This window comes from Colobus angolensis, unplaced genomic scaffold (assembly GCF_000951035.1).
Source record: "Colobus angolensis palliatus isolate OR3802 unplaced genomic scaffold, Cang.pa_1.0 Scaffold245, whole genome shotgun sequence".
NCBI classification, from domain to species: domain Eukaryota; kingdom Metazoa; phylum Chordata; class Mammalia; order Primates; family Cercopithecidae; genus Colobus; species Colobus angolensis.
The window spans coordinates 3,095,019-3,114,218 of NW_012115655.1; the positions used below are offsets into that span (position 1 = coordinate 3,095,019).

The following is a 19,200-nucleotide window of genomic DNA, read 5'->3' on the forward strand; positions in this document are numbered from 1 at the left end:
TGTTCCAGTAACAGAAAAGGAAGCAGATCTGGAGCTTGGTACAGAGGTAGATCTTGCAGGGCAAGGTATAGATCTTTCCATCTATTCTAAGTGCTATGAAAAATCATTAGAAAAGTTTTAAGCATGAGCACCCTGTGTTTTAGGGGTAACAGAATGAGGGATGGGAGCCAAGTGCAGAGGAAGCAAAGAGACTAGTTGGGAAGTTGGTCCAGGAGGTGATTCTGGCCAGAGATGGTAACAGTGAGATGAAGAGAGATGGCCTGATTTTGAATGTTTTGGAGATAGAATTGATTTGCTGATGAATTGGGATGTGAGAGTGTGGGAATGAGAGAATTTAAGGATGATGCCTAGTTTTTGGTTTGAGAAACAGGGTGAATAGTGAGTGATTCCTTTGAGAAGATTGCAAGACTAAGGCAGGTCTAAGTTTGAGAGACAAATCAGGAGTTCTGGTTGGCCATTTTATTTTGAGATCGCTACTAGACATTCAGGTGAAGATACCAAATTAAGTAGTTGGATATATGTACGGGTTAGAGGGAGGTTAGGGCTGAAGCTGTAAATGTGTTAGTCATCAGTGAAGAGATGCATATCATGGTACTGGCTGAGAGAGGGGTAGAGAGTCGTAGAAGTCCAAGAACAGGCCTTCTCTAGAAAGACTCTCCCAGCACATCTCACTTCCATTTTCTCTCTTACTCTCACTCCCGCTTGTCATTCTCCTTTGCTGAATTCTGCCCTTCTCCTCTTGCCACTGTTTATAGTATTATATAGCTGTCATAGGGACAGAATATAGAGTACTGTATACTCAAACTCATATCTAGTCCTCTTCCAAAATGTTTTCTCAAATTGATTTCTCTCCATCCTTAAGCACTTCCAGCTCACTTCCACATTAGGTCCTTCATCCTTACTCTTGCTTCTTCCTACAGAATTCCTAGCTTGCACTTCTGCTTGTGGCTCACATACAGGTCCCACCTTAAATGTTGTTCCTTCAGGGGTGACTTTTTGAATACTCCAGACCAGTCAGGTTAATAGCGCTTACCACATTTGTAAATAATGAATTATTTGTGTAATTGAGTATCTTCCCCAAGTCTTAACTCACATGCCATTTTGTACCCCTACCTCCTTTTGGTGGGCATCCAAGATCAATGTAAGTTCTATAAGGGTAGGGACAAAGTCTGGATTTATCTTATCTAACACTTTATTCCCAGTGCCTAGGAGAGGGTTTGAATATGTGTTCAATAAATATTTGTAGAACTATTGACCAAAGGTAAAATGAATATAGAAAGGGGGAGGATAGAGAAGAGACAAAATTAGACACTGTGAATGTCTTAAAGTAAGCATTGTACTATTAGAAGTAGTAATTTCACCTACAGCAGCTCTTACCCTTGCATTGTGTTTGAGTCCTTGAATTTCAGTTTTTATCAGAGAAGAAACAAGAAAAATTAGGGAAGAGAATTCAAGACCTTTTCCATTCTTAAAGCTTCAAGGAAAATAATTGTTGACTCTGAATTGTATGGACAAAGTGGCTTTTCCTTTTCACAGGTGGTTCTCATGTGTTGGGAAAATCGTTTATATGATGCTATGATCTATGTCTACAACAGAGGCATGAATGAATTTATTAGTCCCATGGAGGTAAGATACTTCCTGACTTGGATACATAATTAATTTTGTCTACTAACTTTTTTTCTCCTATTCTCCATTTGCTTTTAACAGTTTCTAGTTTTATCCAATTATTTAAAAATTCTTATAGATTTATTGACCTTGAACTCATTTTAGCTTGGGGCTTTTAGATAGTCTTCAATTTTATACCTTCTGCCATTGCTTGCTTTCTTATCTACATAAGTAGGTATTTAAATACCAGAGAACAATAGATAAAATTTAAATTAATGCTTGCTTGTTAGGCTTTACATGTTTTTCTCATAAGAATTTTTGATACTGTAGTAACTTTTCCTAAAGATATGAAAAATTTATTTTGTGTAACTATTTTATATAATCAATGTACTATTGAGTAATGCTATTTGTAGATATATTCTGCTGGGGAAGCTCCTGAAAATGGTAGGAGGCCATTATTAATTGATCATTTTTCGCTTTTACTAACTCAGAATTTCATAGCATTCATTCTAATTTTTTATTCTCCTTACCAAGAGAATCTAAAAAACATTTGGACTTACTTTTGGAAAAACCAAACCCCATATCTGTTTTCTTATTTGTCTTAAGTTTGATGGCAGAATAGTGGAGAATGAGTTGTAGATACATGTAGTGCCCTCCTAGCCCAATGCTTTATTGTAGTGTCCCTCAAAAAAATCAAGCCTCTGCCGAAGGCATCCATTTTGCTAATTTATTGCCATCCAAAACTATCTTCAGTATTAAGAAGTCAGCATTCTATGATAGTTCAGGCTTCTTTAAGCACGTTAAGTTTGGTAGGGTGAGTACCTCTCTAATTCATAACCCTTCAATTTTGGTTGCACTTCTCTTCTAGTTTCTAAAATTAGTCCCCCACCCCTCTACCCCTGGTTTTGGGGGTTTGGCCCTGATTGTCTGTAATGTCAAGTATTTTTTTTATCTTGAACACCTCTCAGCTGCTGCTTCATTAAGGTCCAGTAGTTCCCTGAAAAAGACTCGTCAGCTGCCTCCTCAGTGAGGTCTAGTGCCTCCCTGCATGCCACAACTAAGCCACAATTCAGAAGAATTAATGTAGTTTCTAGTTTTGCTCAAATTAATCCCTCAAAAAAGATTCTATTTTGATGCATTCTGCATTGACAAGATGATTGCTGTATTTTTGTTACATTGCTTTTGAAATTTTTGTTTTGCATCGGTTTCGTATTCCTCATATTAATAAAATCTGGTTTGCATTTATACTGATACATCTCAAATGGAACACTGAGCTATTGAGGTTACCTTGTTTTGTGTTCGAAGTGTTTAAAGTTTGGCTATTTTAGTACTTAAAGAGGTCTGAATTAAGAGAAAGTGTCCCGTCTCTTGAAATTGTCTAGATTTTTTAGAATGAAAGAGTGTCATCATATTTGAGATGACTACCATAAGAAACTTTCCTTTTTTCTAGTTTTGGCTAAGGTAAGAATAGGTGTCTTGAGTTGGGAGGAAAAACTTTTTATTTACCAATTTAGGTCCCAGAGGTGGGAGGTACAGGGAAAGGGTTGAAGGCTTTGAATTAACTGACAGTATACAGATTAACAGGAGAAAAGATAAAGATTATTCACATATGTGCAGGAACACTCAGTAATAAGCATCTCTGCTCAGTAGCCAGAGGTAGAGGTTTATATACCAGCTTAACAAAAACGAGGGTAGCAGGTAGTTAGGTCTTCAGTGGGAAAGCATGGAAAGTTCTTTTGGGCTTTTTGATGCTAATGGACAGCTGAATTTGCATTTCCTGGTGCTAAGGATCCGTTTTTTCTCAAATAAGAATCTCCCTCTGAAGGGGGGTCCATGGCAGCTATATATTTGGGAGCCTCTGCTTAAGTTTAGATGGTATTTCTTTCTGTGGCTGCTGGTTAGGTATTTTCAGTTTAAAGTCATCTCTGTTACCACTTTAGCGGGATGTCCTTTCCCTTGCTTCGTAGCTTTTAGAAGAATAAAGCTTTTAAGAACCAAAGGATACTTTATATCAAAATTATAATCTCAGGTAAGCCCTTTATGTAACTGGTGTGTATTAAATGGGTTTTTCCGGTGAGGATTATGACAACAGTGATTGTTTCTCAGTGACCCTTCTAAACATTTCATGTACAGATTAAAGGTTTTCATGTTTAATCCTAATGGTAAATGACTAATTCTGTCAGCGAATGGTGATGAATAGCATAAGATTCTTGATTATTTTTTAAATAATATCATTTGAGATGATGGTGATTGTTTTCCTATTACTTTTAATACAGAAACTTTTCAGAGTCATTGCTCCTCCTCTGAATGCTGGAAGAACGCTAACAGGTATTTATTTTCTAAGCCTTAATTTTTTGCTTTCCTGTATTTAAGGTATTATTTAAATGTTATAAAATTCTCCAATTATATGTGTGTAGTGTGAATGTTGGTAATCATGTGCAATCATGTAACACCACTATAATCAAGCTGTAGAAGGAGCCATAGCCTCTCATACTAAAAAGTTACCTCCTTCCCCTTTGTACTTGATCCTTCCCCCACAGCCTTGCTCTGGGCAGTCACTGATCTACTTTCTGTCACTACACTTCATGTGAATGGAATTATGTACTGTGTAATCTTTGGTGTTTTATTTCTTTCATTTAACATGGATGAAGCATATTTTTGAGAGTCATCCAGGTTGTTTTATGTATATTAATATTTTGTTCCCTTTTACCACTAAATGATATTCTATGGATTGAATATACCATAAGCTGTTTAATCACTCACCGCTTCATGGATATTTGAGTTGCTTTCAGTTTGGGACTACTGTGAATAATATAATGCTGCTACAATATTTGTGGACAAGGTTTTGTTTTTTTTTTTTAAACTTTTTGAGGTAATTGCATGCAGTTGTAAGAAATGGCACATAGAGGTCCTAAATAGTCTTTACATAGTTTCCTCAATGATAACATCTTGCAAAAAATAAAGTACAGTATCACAACTGGATATTCATATTTAATTCATATTGATAAAGTCAAGATACTGAAAACTTTCATTACCTCAAGTATCCACCCTTGTTCTCTTACCCTCCATTCCTGGCCACTAGCTGTAAGTTTCTGTGTGGACAAATGTGTTCATTTTCTCGGGCAAATACCTAAGGTTGGAATGGCTGGATTGTATGATAAATATATGTTTTACTTTCTAAGCTATTGCTGTGTGGTTTTTCCAAATGCTGTACCATTCCTTATCAACAGTATTTGAGAGTTCCAGTTTTTCCACATCCTTGCAAGCACTTGATACTGTCAGTGTTTTAAATCTTCTTAAAACTTTAGCCATTCTAATAAATAATGGTATTTCATTATGATTTTAATTTTTATTCTCTGATCATTAGTGATGTTAATCGTTTTTTCATGTGCTTGTTTAGCCATTCACATATCTTTTGTGACTCATCTGTTTAAATATTTAGTCCTTTTCCTTTTTTTAATTGGTGGGGATGACCTGGGGTTGTCTTCATATTATTGAATTATTAAGAGTTCCCAAGCTGGCCACGCATGGTGGCTCATGCCAGCACTTTGGGAGGCCCAGGCGGGCAGATCACGAGGTCAGGAGTTCAAGACCAGCCTGGCCAATATGGTGAAACCCCGTCTCTACCAAAAATGTAAAAATTGGCTGGGTGTGATGGTGGGTGCCTGTAGTCCCAGCTACTCAGGAGGCTGAGGCAGAAGAATTGCTTGAACCCGGGAGGCAGAGGTTGCAGTGAGCTGAGATCATGCCATTGCACTCCAGCCTGGGTGACAGAGTGAGACTCTGTCTCAAAAAAAAAAAAAAAAAAACAGAGTTCCCAAGGTAGTGAGCTTACCATCAGAGTCTGGAAGAGTTTTTTATGTAGTCTGGATGTAAGCCCTTTTCCAGTATGTTTGGCAAAAATTTTAACCCTCATCCATAGCTTGCTTTTTTGTTTTCTTAACCATGTTTTGCAAAGAGCAAAATTTTTTAATTTTCATGAAGTTCATCTTATTAATTTTTTTTGTCATTTAGGCTTTTTGGTATTCTGTTTAAGAAATCTTGGTTCAATTTAGTGACATAAATATTTTCTCCCACATTTTCTTGTAGAAATTTAATAGTTTTAACCTCTTGTATTTAGGTCTATAATTCATTTTGAGTTAATGTTTATAAATGATGCAAGGTGAAGTTTAAGGATTTTTTTCCATACAGCTATCAGTTGTTCCTGTAAGTCTTACCATTTATTGCTGAGATTATCTTATTTCCATTGAATTACCTTGACACCTTTATGAAAAGTCAAGTGACCATGTAGCTGTGGGTGTGTTTCTGTGCTGTCTTCAGTTCTATTGAACTATATGTCTATCCTTCTCCGGTAATACACTGTCTTGCTTCTTGTAACTTCATAGTAAGTCTCAAAATCACATATTTTAAGTCCTACAATATTGTTTTTCTTTTTCAAAATTGGCTTATCTAGTCCAGGTTCTTTGCCTTTCTATATGAACATTAAAATCAGCTCATCAGTTTTTTTTTAAAAAGCTCGTTTGATTTTCTTTGAGATTGCATTGATGCTATCGATTAATTTGGAGAATTGCTATCTTAACACTGTAGAATCTTGTAATGTATGAATGTGATATTTTTTCTATTTTTATCTTTTTAAAATTAATTTTCTTTTAGAGACAGAGTCTCATTCTGTCAGTCAGGCTGGAGTACAGTGGTGTGATCATAGTTCATTGTAGCCTCAAACTTATGGGATCAAATGATCCTCCTGCCTCAGCCTCCCAAGTAGCTGATACTACAGGCCACCATGCCCTGCTGAATTAAAAAGAAAAAATTCTTAAGACAAGATCTTGCTATGTTGCCCAGGCTGGTCTTGAACTCCTGACCTCGAGCAATCCTCCCACCTCAGCCTCCCAAGTAGCTGAGATTATAGGGGTGAGCCACTGTACCCAGGTTATTTTGGTCTTAAAGTCACTTTGCTTTCCACTTTTCTGCAGAAAAGGCAGCTGGGATTTTCATAAGGATTGCTTTGAATCTGTGTATCAATTTTATTACTGTACTAATATTACCAAATCTTTCAGTTCATGAACACAGCACATCTTTTCATTTTATTTAGGTCTTCATTACTTTTTTTCCAATGATATTTTGCAGTTTTTAATGTATAGGTCATATACTTCTTTTCCTCTTCCTAAGTATTTTATTCACCTTGATGCTCTTATAAATGGAATTGTTTTCTTAATTTTATTTTCAGGGTATTAATTGCTAGTGTGAAATAGGATGTTAATTGCTAGTGTGATTTTTGTATATTGACCTTGTATCCTACGTCCTTGCTGTATTCATTTATTAGTTCTAATTTTTAAAGTTAATTTCTTAGAACTTGCTAAGGAAAATATAGATTATGTCATCTGCAAATCAAAATAATTATACTTTTTTCTTTCTAATCTAGATGCCTTTGTTTTTATTCCCTAATTGGGCCGGCTACACCCACTAACACAGTGTTGAACAAAAGTGGCAAGAATGGATGTCTTATTTTCTTGATATTGGGGGAAAGCACTCAATATTTCATCATTAAATTTGATGTAGATAGTCTTACCCATTCGATGAAGTTTTCTTTACCCAGTTTGAGTGTTTCTAACATGAAAGACTGTTGGATTTAACAGATGCTTTTTCTGCATCTGTTAAGATTATCTTGTGGATTTTGTCCTTTATTTTATTGATACGATCTATTTAATTCTGTATGTTAAGCCAACCTTGCATTCTTGGGATAAATCTCACTTGGTATATAATCTTTTAACTATGTTGCTGGATTCAGTTTGCTACTATTTCTCAAGGATTTGTGTGTCTATATTCATAAGAGATATTGTTCTACAGTTTTGTTTTCTTTTGATATCTTGTTATCAAAAGAATACCAGTGTTGTTATTAGTGTGTCTTGGTATGTTTTACCTCATAGAATGAGTTGGGAAGTATTCTCTCTTATTTTTTGGAAGAGTTTGTGAAGGATTAGTGTTAACTTTTTTAATGTTTGGTGGAATTCAATATGAAGCCATGTGTGCCTGGGCTTTTCTTTATTGGAAGTTTTAAAATTATTAGTTGTTTTGGTCTGTTTTGTGCTGCTGTAACAGAATACCTAAGACTGGGTAAGACAAACTTATGTCTTACAGTTCTGGTGGCTGAGAAGTCCAAAATCCAGGTGCTGGCACCTGGTGTCTCGTGAAGGCCTTCTTGCTGTGTCCTCACGTGGCGGAAGTTGGAAGTGCAAGTGGGAACAAACACTGCGTCCTCACTTGGCAGAAGAGTGGAAAAATAGTGAACCCAGTCCATCAAGCCCTTTTTTACTACAGCATTAATCCATTCGTGAGGGTGGAACCCTCGTGACTTAAACACCTCCCCAAGGGCCCCCACCTCCCAGCACTGTAGCACTGGGGATGAAGTTTGCAACACATGAATTGGGTGCCACATTCAGACCATAGCACTAGTTTAGTTTCTTTGTTTGTTGGAGTTTACTCAGATTATCTGTTTCTTTTTGAGTGTTTCAGTAGTTTTAGTAGTTTTAAAATTTCTAGACATTTGACCATTTCATCTGCATTATCTAATATGTAGGCAGATAGTTGTTTATAGTATTCCTTCATAATTCCTTTTTTTTCTGTAAGGTCAGTAGCAATGTCTCTTTCATTACTAATTTTTGTAATTTGACTCTTCTCTCTTTAGTTTGCCTAAAGGTTTGTCAGTTTTGTTAATCTTTTCATAGAACCAATTTTGATATCATGCATTCAACTTTAGTCTGTTATTTGCTTTCTTCAGCTCTTTGGGTTAGAAGCTGTTTAGGTAGAAGCTCATATTGTTGATTTCAGGTCTTTGTTGTTTTGTTGTTGTTTCAATTAGGTGTTTACAGCTACAAATATTCCTCTAAGCAATACGTTTTGGTATGTCGTCTTCATTTTCATTCATCCTAAAGTATTTTATAATTTCTCTTGTCATGTCTTGACTGGTGATTTAGAAGTGTGTTGTCTAATTTCCACCTATGTGAGAATTTCTCACATTTCCTTCTCATATTGATTTCTACTTTTTTTGTGGTCAGAAAATGTACTTTTTGTGATTTCTATCTTTTAAGAATTTGTTGGCACTTACTTTATGACCTCACATAAGGTCTGTTCTGGAGAATGTTCTATGTGCACTTGAGCATAGTAATATGTCGAATGTCTTCTGTTGTTGGGTAGTGTTTTACATAGATGTCTGTAGGGAAATTTAAACTTTCCCTCTGAAACTTTGAGTCTAAGTCTGTTGAAATGAATTAATAATAGATTAATGGGTAGAAAAAGGCATATGCTTTTGTTAACATGCATAAACATGGGGTAACTGAAGGATTATGATGACTTGAAAACCCAAGGAGGTACAGATGCACCCTTTCTTATGGGTTAGAAGGGAGATGGGGAAATAGGCAGTTCTTTTAAGGGGTCGAAAATGATTATTAGGGGAATGAATGGACCTGGGAGACAGAAGTTAACTTGTAAAGGATCGTCTTTGGAATTTGAATGATCCAACAATATTTGGATCGTTGTTGAGAGCAGACATTATTTTGTGAAAAAGCTTGTAGAGGTGCGATTGTATTCCTTAGGTTTCTTTTTCTCAATAAAGAGATTTCAGGAAAGGGATGGAAGGCAATTAATTGTGTTTTCTTTGGAGGGTCCGGTCTTAAGGTAGATCACATAATGTCAGAGTAGAGCCTGTTAACTCAAAATATCTTGAACCTGTTAAAGTTACTGAGCCCTGTTAACCCAGGCCTCAGTCTATTTAGAAAGTTTATCTTGCCAAGGTTAAGGATGCACCTGTGACACAGCCACAGGGTCCTAACGACACGTGTCCGAGATGGGCAGCTTGCTTTTATACATTTTAGGAAGACATGAGACATCCATCGATATGTTTAAGATGTACATTGGTTCAGTCTGGTAAGGCAGGAGAACTGGAAGTGAGGGCTTCCAGGTTAGAAGTAGGTCAGAGACAAAAGATTGCATTCTTTTGAGTCCTTGATCAGCCTTCCACTGAATACACAATTTAGTCTGGCTCAGTGAATCTCCATTTTTACGTAAACAATAGGGCAGAGGAAGCAATTAGATACGCATTTGTCTCAGGTGAGCCTCCAAGGGATGACTTTGAGTTCTGTCTGTCCTTTGTCCACAAGGAATTTCCTTGTGGGTAAATTGTGAGGGAGGTATGTAGCTTCTTATCTTTGTAGCTGTCTTATTTAGGGATAGAATGGGATCAGATTTGCCTGACATTAGTTCCCAGCTTGACTTTTCCCTTTGGCTTAGTGATTTTGGGGTCGCAAGATTTATTTTCCTTTCACAAGTCTCTCCCAGCATATGCTGACCTTGAAGGACCCTTAATTTAAAATAATCTGCATACCATGGTGCCATATTTTGGGGTGAAATTCTCTGGGCTTCTTTGTCTGTTAGGTCTATTTGCTTATAGTTTTGTTCAAGTCTTGTATTTCCTGTTCATCTTCTACTGATTGTTCTATCGGTTTTTGAAAGTGGGATATTGAAGTCTCCAAATATTGTTGAATTGTACCTCTCTCACTTTAATCCTATCAGTTCTTGCTTCATTTTATCTTGGAATTTTCAGTTCTTTGGCAGGCAGTTTAGAATTCTGCTGTAGCCTTCCCTTCCTGCTTGCACAGAGCTGCAAAGTCAGCCATGGATTATAAATTAGGGCCTTTGAGAATTTCCCTGGGTAAGTGCAAAGCCCTTTATATGCATACATCCTTTTAGAATTCCAGGAATATGTTAGAACTTTTCAAAAGCCCCCGCAGATCTCCCGTTCTCCAGTTTTTCCTTTTAAGGTTTTTGGTGCACCACTTATTAGTCCCAACTACTAACACTGTCTCAGCCCACTGTAATGTTGAACAATGGCACTAACTGTTTCCACAAATGTCCTGGGGATAGTGCTGTTCCCACAGAGTGAGTTCTGAATTAGGGCAAAAAAAGGTAAGCCCTGAAAATGGAGCTTTTAAGTAAGCTGCCAGATAGGTCAAGTAGTGACAATTCTCTGAGAATGGGGCATTTGAGGGGCTACAAGATTGACACAGGAATTTTCTCTTGGCCCTTTGCTGGGTGTGCAGCAGGGGCACCCTGTCTACTTGGCCTGCTGTGCTCAGCCCCTTGTGGGAGGGAGCATATGAGCAAGCGAGTGTGGGATCTGGCTGGCCACTCCAAGCGCTGACACAGGAGCAAGCTCCGTGTGAGGCCTGTGGCCTTGAGGGGAATGCAGCAGCACCTAGACAAGGGTGCCCACGACCCTGAAGCCCCAGATGGGGTGTTAGTGTGCTAATTAGCTCTTTTAGTTTTACCGTCCACAGCCTGATGGACGGCAGCATGTTAGCAATTGGTCGGCCCCTGGCCCCATTGTGTGGGGTGGCTACCTTTTGCCAGTGAAGGCAAAAGGCCAGTATAACAGCCTTTCTAGGTACCTGCACTTGGTGGCTCCCCAGCTCTTGTCCAGCATCCAAGAAGAATGAGGATACGCTGACAATTGAAGACTGAGCAAGGTGGGGAGTTTTATTGAGTGATGAAATGGCTTTCTGTGGAGAGGGGATGCGGGGGTGGTCCCGCTACCCGAAGGCGGGAAAGTCCCCTCAATGTGGTGAGTCTGGGGCTACTATGGGCTCAGAATAGGGGAGGGGCAGGCCATAGCAGTATTGGAAAAGGCAACATTCGATTGGTTAAAAGGCATTATTCAGAAAGAATCAACTGGGAGAGGATGTGCAAACAGAAACAGAAGTTCTCACTCCAGGTTGCAGATTTCATCCGGACCAGTAATCTGGTCTTTCAGCCTTCAGGCTGTTTTTTGGCTTGAAGGTGGGGTTTCACGAGGGACCCACCCCTATCTGCCTAGGCATTTGGCTGCCTCCTGTCGCTATCAAACCCGTTGTGTTCTACTTGTTTTCACAGCTGCCCAAGTTGTAAGGCAATATTGATTTTCAAAACTACAGTAGAGCTGGAGAAAGGGAGATGGCAATACATAAAGTTAAAACTAAAATTCACTGGTCTTCCTGAGATTCAGGCATTTTTCTGAATAAATATTCCTCAGATTATGGCAAATTTTTAGTTAATTTCAAGAGTTCTGAAAAAGCCGATTTGACAGTTTTTACCAGTATTTGTATTGCTTTTATGGAGGAGATTTTTGCAGGTGCTTACCCCACCACTTCTGAGGTCTGTTTCTCTGGATTTTGACTGTGTTCTGTTTGGTCTTTTTTCTTCTCTGTTTTTCACCTTGGATGATTTCTATTCTCTTCCTTCAGATTCATTTGCTCTTAACTCCTTCATGTCAATTCAGCTGTTAAATCTGCTCAGTGATTTTTTATTTTCAACAGTTATATTTTTCAGTCTAATTTCCATTTAGTTCTTGTTTCTGTTTTCTCTGCTGCAACTCTTCATTTATCTGTTGAAATTTTCATGCACTGAAACCATGTGTTTTGCTTAAGGATAATTATAATAGTGCTTTAAAATCTTTGCTTGTTCTCACATTTTGTTCATCTCAGGATTGGATTCGATTCACTTTTAAGAAAAATATGTTTTATTTTCATGGTTTTTCATGTTGGGTAATTTTGGACTGTATCTGGATATTATGAATGTTACATCGTGTGGAGAGTATGGGTTCTCCAGTGAATATTTTTCTCCGTTGTTCTATCAGGTATTTTTCACCACAGAGTATTGTTTTCATCAGATAATTTTCTTGGTGGGCTTGAACTGCAAACTCTCTCTCTTGTGCAGCTCCAGTCTCTCCTCAGGTCATTTCTGGATGGCTGATCTGCTTTGATTCTGATCCACACGCATGGTTCAGGGGTCAGTCAGTGATGAGGGTAGACAGAGTTTGGGGATCCTTCCTCTTTCTCGTCCTTTGCAAGATTCTCCTAATTTTTAAACTGTGTATGTTTCTTAACTTCACGTTTCCCTTGCCAGAAAGATTGTTGCTTTTTCTGTGATGGCCTCCAGCTCTGCCGTGCTTGCCACACAGACAGCACTTAGACCTGGGCGAAAAGCCACAGAGGTGGTAATTTACTTGTACAGCTAACTCCGCATCTCCGCTTCTCCAAGTGAAGGAACTCTCCACCAGAGCCCATGTGTTTCCCTCCTCACTCCAAAACCTTCAGAGAGGGAGCTCTATTCTTGATCCTGGTTTTTTGTCTTTGACTAAGCTGCTTTGAGTCTTTTTCCTGCATGCTGGTTTAGTAAATGGATCCACTCCAGGTGTGGGCAGACAATTTGGGGATCTCCTCTTTGATTCTTTCACTTTTGGGATTCCCCAACCCCCTTCCGTATTCATGGTTTCCTGACCTCACTTTCCCGATCCCCCGCCCCCACGCCCGTGCTAGGGAGATTAGGGCCTTTCCATGCCTCCCTGTGTGTCTGATCCCCCACCCCCACCCCTGTGCCAGGGAGATTAGGGCCTTTCCATGCCTCCCTGTGTGTCTGATCCCCCACCCCCACCCCCACCCCCGTGCCAGGAAGGTTAGGGGCCTTTCCATGCCTCCCTATGTGTGCAGTTCAGAGTACGCTTACTCAGGGACAGGCCAGAAGGAAGAACAGTGTGACTGCCTGTCTCTCCTCCCCTAGATGAGGCTGAAGTCCCCACCAGCTCATGCTTGTGCTCACTCCTCAGTAACTCATTAGTAACTTCAGGTAGTTCCTTTCTGTATGATGTCCAGGTTTTGTCATTTTTTTACTATAAGGGTGGAGGTGGGGGAGTCATTTTATAGTCTTAACTTCCTGTACCTAATAGTAGCCCTGAATCTAATCTTTTTGAAGCAAAGTTGAAAATTGCCTTTTGCATCTATATCTACCAGAAATGAAAGTGGAGAATTAAAATGTCTGAATGGAAGTGATGATCTTTTATAATGAAAAGTTGTCTAAAAGAAGATATTGGGAAGAGAAAGGTTGTAGAAAATTAAGTACTATGTCAGTTCATTTCAGCATACAATTTACTAATTACCTACTTATGTGCCAGACACTATACTCGATGCTAGAAATACAGAAATGTCACAGACTCTGCTCATAAGAAGCTCACAGTAGTGGAATAATGGAGATGGGTAGGTTAAACAAATACATTTAACTCTCGCTAGGAATATCATGAGCTAGATATATTCTACCTGAGATTTCCAGCAAGAAAGGTGTGTAAATCAAAAAATGTCTGAGAACAAGTCTCAATCAGTTTAGAGGCTTATTTTACCATGGTTGAGGACACACTGGGAGAAAGAGACACAAGCTACAGTAGGGTCTTCAGCTTGTGCTTTTTCCACAGAGGATTTCGAGAACTTCAGTGTTTAAAGATTAGAGAGGGGGCAAGAGGGAAAAGAGGAACACTTAATTATGTATTTGTCTCATGCTCAGTAAATCTGCATTTTACAGAAAGTAAAGTAAACATAGAATAGGGGAAGAAGTCAAATATGCATTTGTCTTGGGATGGGCTGAGGAATAATTTCTAGTCTTATCTTTGTCCAGAGCCTGTGAACATCAGCTATTAATTTACATTGTCAGGGTAAGGGAGGCCAGCTGGGGAGACATGGCCTTCTGTCTTGCAGCAATCTGTTTAGGAACCAAAGGGAGCCAGGTTTTTCGTTTGTTTGTTTTTGTTTTTGTTTTTTACATAACTCAGTTCCGAAGCTTAACTTTTCCTTTTGGCATAGTGAGTTTGGGGTCCTGAGACTTTATTTTTCTTTCACTGGTGTTTGTCTAGTTAGCCAATAAACATTAAGTTGTTATGCCATGCAGGTGATGATCACCATGTATCATACTAGTTGATTTGAATCAAATAACGTTTGCAACAGAAGCAAAATGTAATTATTCATACATTTGGAGCAATTCAAGTTTACATACACTAACAACATTGCAGATTTTGAGTATTTGTGAAAGATTACTGATAAAGTTAAAGGCATACACTTGCTTGCATTATGTCCAGGATTCATATATCAAAAATAGAAACTACAGCTCTTCATTATTGCCAACCACAGATTCCCATCATCTGTGCGCTATGGGCGTTCCCAGTCACTTCACCCTGTTGATGCTCCTGCTCCATTCTGTGTTGCCCTTGACCCCTTGGCTTCAAACTTTGTCATATTATCTTTCTGATTTCTTTAGTCAGAGAACAGGCTTGCATCACAAGATGGCAGAATCTTACATTTTTATGTAACTTAGAATAGAAAGGGCCCTAAAGATCATTTAGTTTAATTCTATTACTTTAAACATTTGGGAACAATGGCCTTTTCAGCCCTAGAGCACTGTGGGTGGTGAAAGTCCATATTACAAATAAGAAGACAGTATGGTTATGCCTTAATATTAATTAATTGGTTCTGATGTATAGTTCATCAACTCATTGCCTGCCCTACACCTTCCCTTGGTCCCAAGTTAGTGGTTAGGCCAACAATACATAGATCTCTATCCTCAGATCTATTCCTTCTACATCTATCTTTGAATAGCTTATATTGCTCTTATCTGTGACAAGAATCTGATGGAAACTCAAAAGCTAATAAAGTAGTCTTATCTCAACTTCCTGTTATTTGGGAATATATTTACCTCACTGTAAATGCCAAGTTTTATTTTTTTGTTTCTATATAAAGATTATTTTTCTGAAAAGGTTTTGAGAGAAAATTGCTGAAGATACTTCTCTTTCTATTTTAGATGAACAAGTTGTTATGGGCAATAAGCTTCTTGTATATATTAGGTAAGATCATTTTACTTATTCATCTACATGTATGTTCTTTCTATATTTCTCCTATATTTTTAGAGATACTATGATCTCTTATCTATATAGTACTTTTCATTTTTTACAATTCTTTTATGTAGAGCAGTGGTTCTCAACCATGGATGATTCTGTCTCCTACTCCCTGGAGATGTTTGGCAACATCTAGAGACATTTTTGGTTGTTATAACTGGGGCTAGAGAAGGGGTGCTATTGGTATCTAGTGGGCAGAGGCCAAGGATAAGCAGCATACAGTGCACACAGTAGTCCCCACAACAAAGAATTATCTGGCCCGAAGTATCAGTAGGGCTGAGGCTGAGAAACTTTGGTGTTGAAACCCGGGTTTTTTACGTTTACTAGTGACAACTATGTGGGATGTGTGTTGTGTCTATATATGAGGACAAGAGACTTGTTCAGATCATGAAAAAGTAACAGAGGTAAAACTAGAATGTTTATCCCCTGACTTCTGGAGCAGGGTTCATTCCAGTAGACTGTGCCAGCTCAGAAATGAGCCCTGATAGAACTTTTAGGTAGACGGCTATTTGGCAGGAAGGTGGCAGAACCTAGCAGAACATTGTTTTAGCTCATATCTAACGTCAGAGTTAACTTTGAAACCTGTTTCACACTTGTTACATTGATTTTTTAGTGTGAAAGAAATATGCATTTACTTAGTGCTTTATCATCTGTACTTTAAACTCTTCAAAATATGCTGGTGTCCAGTTGTCTCCAATCTAACACTGAAAATTGTAGTTCAAAAAGGTTTAAAATTTGCCTCCTCCCCACCTCCAAAAATAGAAAGAAGGTAGACATGTTCAGATGACATTTGTAGTAATTCAACTCACAAGGCAAGTCTTTGGCCATGAAGGTTTGATTTGGAGGTAAAACTGTAGGGTGAATTTCTCTTCAGATTCTAACTCTCCCTGGTTTGTCCTGTTGCAGACATTTTCCAGACATTTAGCCTAGCTCTTTCCCCATCTTTAATACCATCGTTAGAGCCCCTGGTTTAACAGTATCTGAAAATGCCAGGCTTCTAACAGGTTTATCGTAGTATAATGGTGCCATTAGGCACCATCTTTCTAGACACTGGGTATGAGGCCTTTAGAAGTCTGTCTTCATTCCTTCTTGTCCCTTTAATAGAGCATTGGTTTTTCTTAGGAAACATACGAAGAAATGAAAGCTCCTACTCAGTCACAGGATGCATTACCTCACCCCCTATCTGTTGCCCACGTTTTCTAAACTGGGTGTCGTCTTGACCTGCTTTGGAACTTGACCTAACTGACAAAAGCTGAGCCTACTTAACAAATGAAACTAGTATCTCAAGTTTGAGAAACAATGTGTTACTCGCTTGAAAGTTATCTGCTTTACAAGTCGCCAGATCCATTCTCATTCTTTTCTTCCAGCTGTTGTCTAGCAGGTCGTGCCTATCCTCTTGGTGACATCCCTGAAGATCTTGTTCCCTTGGTTAAAAACCAGGTTGGTACTATTTTCATAGCCTTTTGACTGTTCTCCATCTCTTGTTAAGATGCACTGAAGACAAATTGCAGTTGAGGCTTCCACGTGGGTCAGGAGCTATCGCCTGTTACAGGAGAGAACTTACACACTATTACTAAAGTCAATAATTAGAGCTGAGAGAGAATTTAAGAGAGAACTTAAAATATAGTAGCAATTTAAACTGAATTCAGCCTGCCTTTATTTTATCCAAAGGGGAATCACTGCTTCAGCAGGATACTTTGTAAGGTGAGAAAATAATCAACATTTTTTTTCCAACTTGCAGGTTTTTGAATTTCTAATTCGCCTGCATTCAGCAGAGGCTTCTCCTGAGGAAGAAATCTATCCTTACATTCGGACTTTGCTACATTTTGACACAAGAGAATTTCTCAATGTATTGGCACTGGTAAGAGATAGTCTTATTTTGAGGTGTTTTCAAAGAAGACAGAGCAATAAATTTTTGGTGGGGCGCAGTGGCTCAATGCCTATAATCCCAACACTTTGGCAGGCCGAGGCGGGCAGATCACCTGAGGTCAGGAGTTCCAGACCAGCCTGGCCAACATGGCGAAACCCCATCTCTACTAATAATACAAAACTTAGCCGGGCATGGTGGCGGGCGCCTGTAATCCCAGCTACTTAGGAGGCTGAGGCACGAGAATTGCTTGAACCTGGGAGCCGGAGGTTGCAGTGAGCTGAGATTGTGCCATTGCACTCCAGCCTGGGCTACAAAGACAGACTCTGTCTCAAAAAAAGAAAAAAGACAAAGCAATATTTTTTTAATAGAAAAATCATAATTATTCTGCAGGTATAGATTTTATGCACTAGCAGTAAGTCAGGGTTTCAAATGTTTAATTTTGTTGTGCCACCCATTTTTTTTTTAGTTCCTTGCCTTCCTCCCTTCTTTTACTCTTCCTCCCTCCCTCCTTCTATCCCTCCCTCCTTCCCTCCCTCTCTCCTTCTCTGTTTTTTCTCCCTCTCTCTCTCACACACACTCATCAAAAAGTTAAAGAGAACTGAGTTAGATGTAGTGCATCTTTGATTTCATAAATTATATTGCCTGGCATACTAAATATGGAAGGGAGGTGTTGAAGGAGATGTAGTAGTGATGATAGTAAAAATAGCTGGAGTTGAAATGGAACATGGAAGCTTTTTGCTGAAAAAACACCCTTATACATGTTCAGTTAGGGATGAACATGTACATTTTGGGTGAGCCAGGTTGTCTGTGAAAATGCCTCTGGGGAACAATTAGATAAAACATAATGTATCTTCCAAATTAAATAGCATTGTAGTTGTTTTTTGAAAAGCTTTTGATGTTATGGAAAATGCTTATAGCATTTAGCAAAAGTAGCAGGCACACAAATATGCAAAACACACATATACACAATATTTGGAGAAAAAAAGGATGGAAGTACACCTAAATATTAATAGTGATTCACTCTGTGAGATGAAGCAAATTTCCCTAATAAGCATGTACTACTTTTATAAATTGAATTATATAAATATAATAAACTATTATTTTAAAACTGTAAGTACTCATGAGAAGGTTATTATCATTTGAATTAGTTTAATTTGAAAATCTGACATCAGAAGTAATAACTTTAATTGCATAGAACGAAGGGAAGGAGAAACTTAGAAGTCAGATCTAGTTGGTTTAGGAAATTTTAAATGTCCAGAGGGGAACATAAAGGTAGTTGGTGACTGGCACATAGGAAAAAAAGAAACAGGAAGTGATGGGGGAGGAGGTTTAGAAAGAGTGTTAGAGAAAACCAAGAACTTAATGAAATTTTTATTTCTTTAAGGGCTGTGGTAGCACCGAAACACATGTGGAATTATGCTGATGTCTGAATTATGACACTGGGATTTATAGTAAGGCTGCAAAACAGTCTCTGATTTGGTTGACAAAAATTTGAGTGCATGGCGTATCCCACGTACTATCCTCATTAGGGCATGCAGCCTTGGTCAACAAGATATAAACTCTGCTTTTGTGGAGGAAGAGGATCCAGACTTGTAGATAAATAATTATAGCACAGTGTGTAACACATGCCTTAGGGGAAGTACAGGATGCTATAGGAACACTTAACGAGGAGCACCTAATGGAGTGTTAGGGAATGTTTCTTAGATAAAATGGTGTCTACACTGAGTCTGAATAGAAGTTAGTCAGGGGAAGGGTAGGAAAAAATATTGTAGGCAGAGGGCTGAATATGTAAAAAGGCCTGGAAATGAGACAGAGCAACGAGTATTCAAGTAATTGAAAAAAATTCAATATAGCTGCATCTTTTAAGTATAAGGAGAAGTGCAGAGGGAAACAAATCCAGAGAGGTAGGCAGATAATGAGTCTTGTAACCTGCAGTAAAAAATCTGGACTTCCTTCCCTTCCTTCCTCCCCTCCCTCCCTC

The 19,200-nt window shown here is 38.5% G+C and overlaps 1 protein-coding gene across 1 annotated transcript in view; it reads left to right on the forward strand.

Annotated features, from left to right (window-relative positions):
- VPS8 (vacuolar protein sorting 8 homolog (S. cerevisiae)) overlaps positions 1–19,200 on the forward strand; it is a 251,525-nt gene that overhangs the window by 84,931 nt on the left and 147,394 nt on the right. The window contains exons 23-27 of the mRNA XM_011945863.1: positions 1,537–1,626; positions 3,882–3,933; positions 15,256–15,298; positions 16,717–16,789; positions 17,091–17,210. Of these exons, the coding sequence (XP_011801253.1) occupies positions 1,537–1,626; positions 3,882–3,933; positions 15,256–15,298; positions 16,717–16,789; positions 17,091–17,210 (378 nt within the window). The remainder of the gene's footprint in view (positions 1–1,536; positions 1,627–3,881; positions 3,934–15,255; positions 15,299–16,716; positions 16,790–17,090; positions 17,211–19,200) is intronic.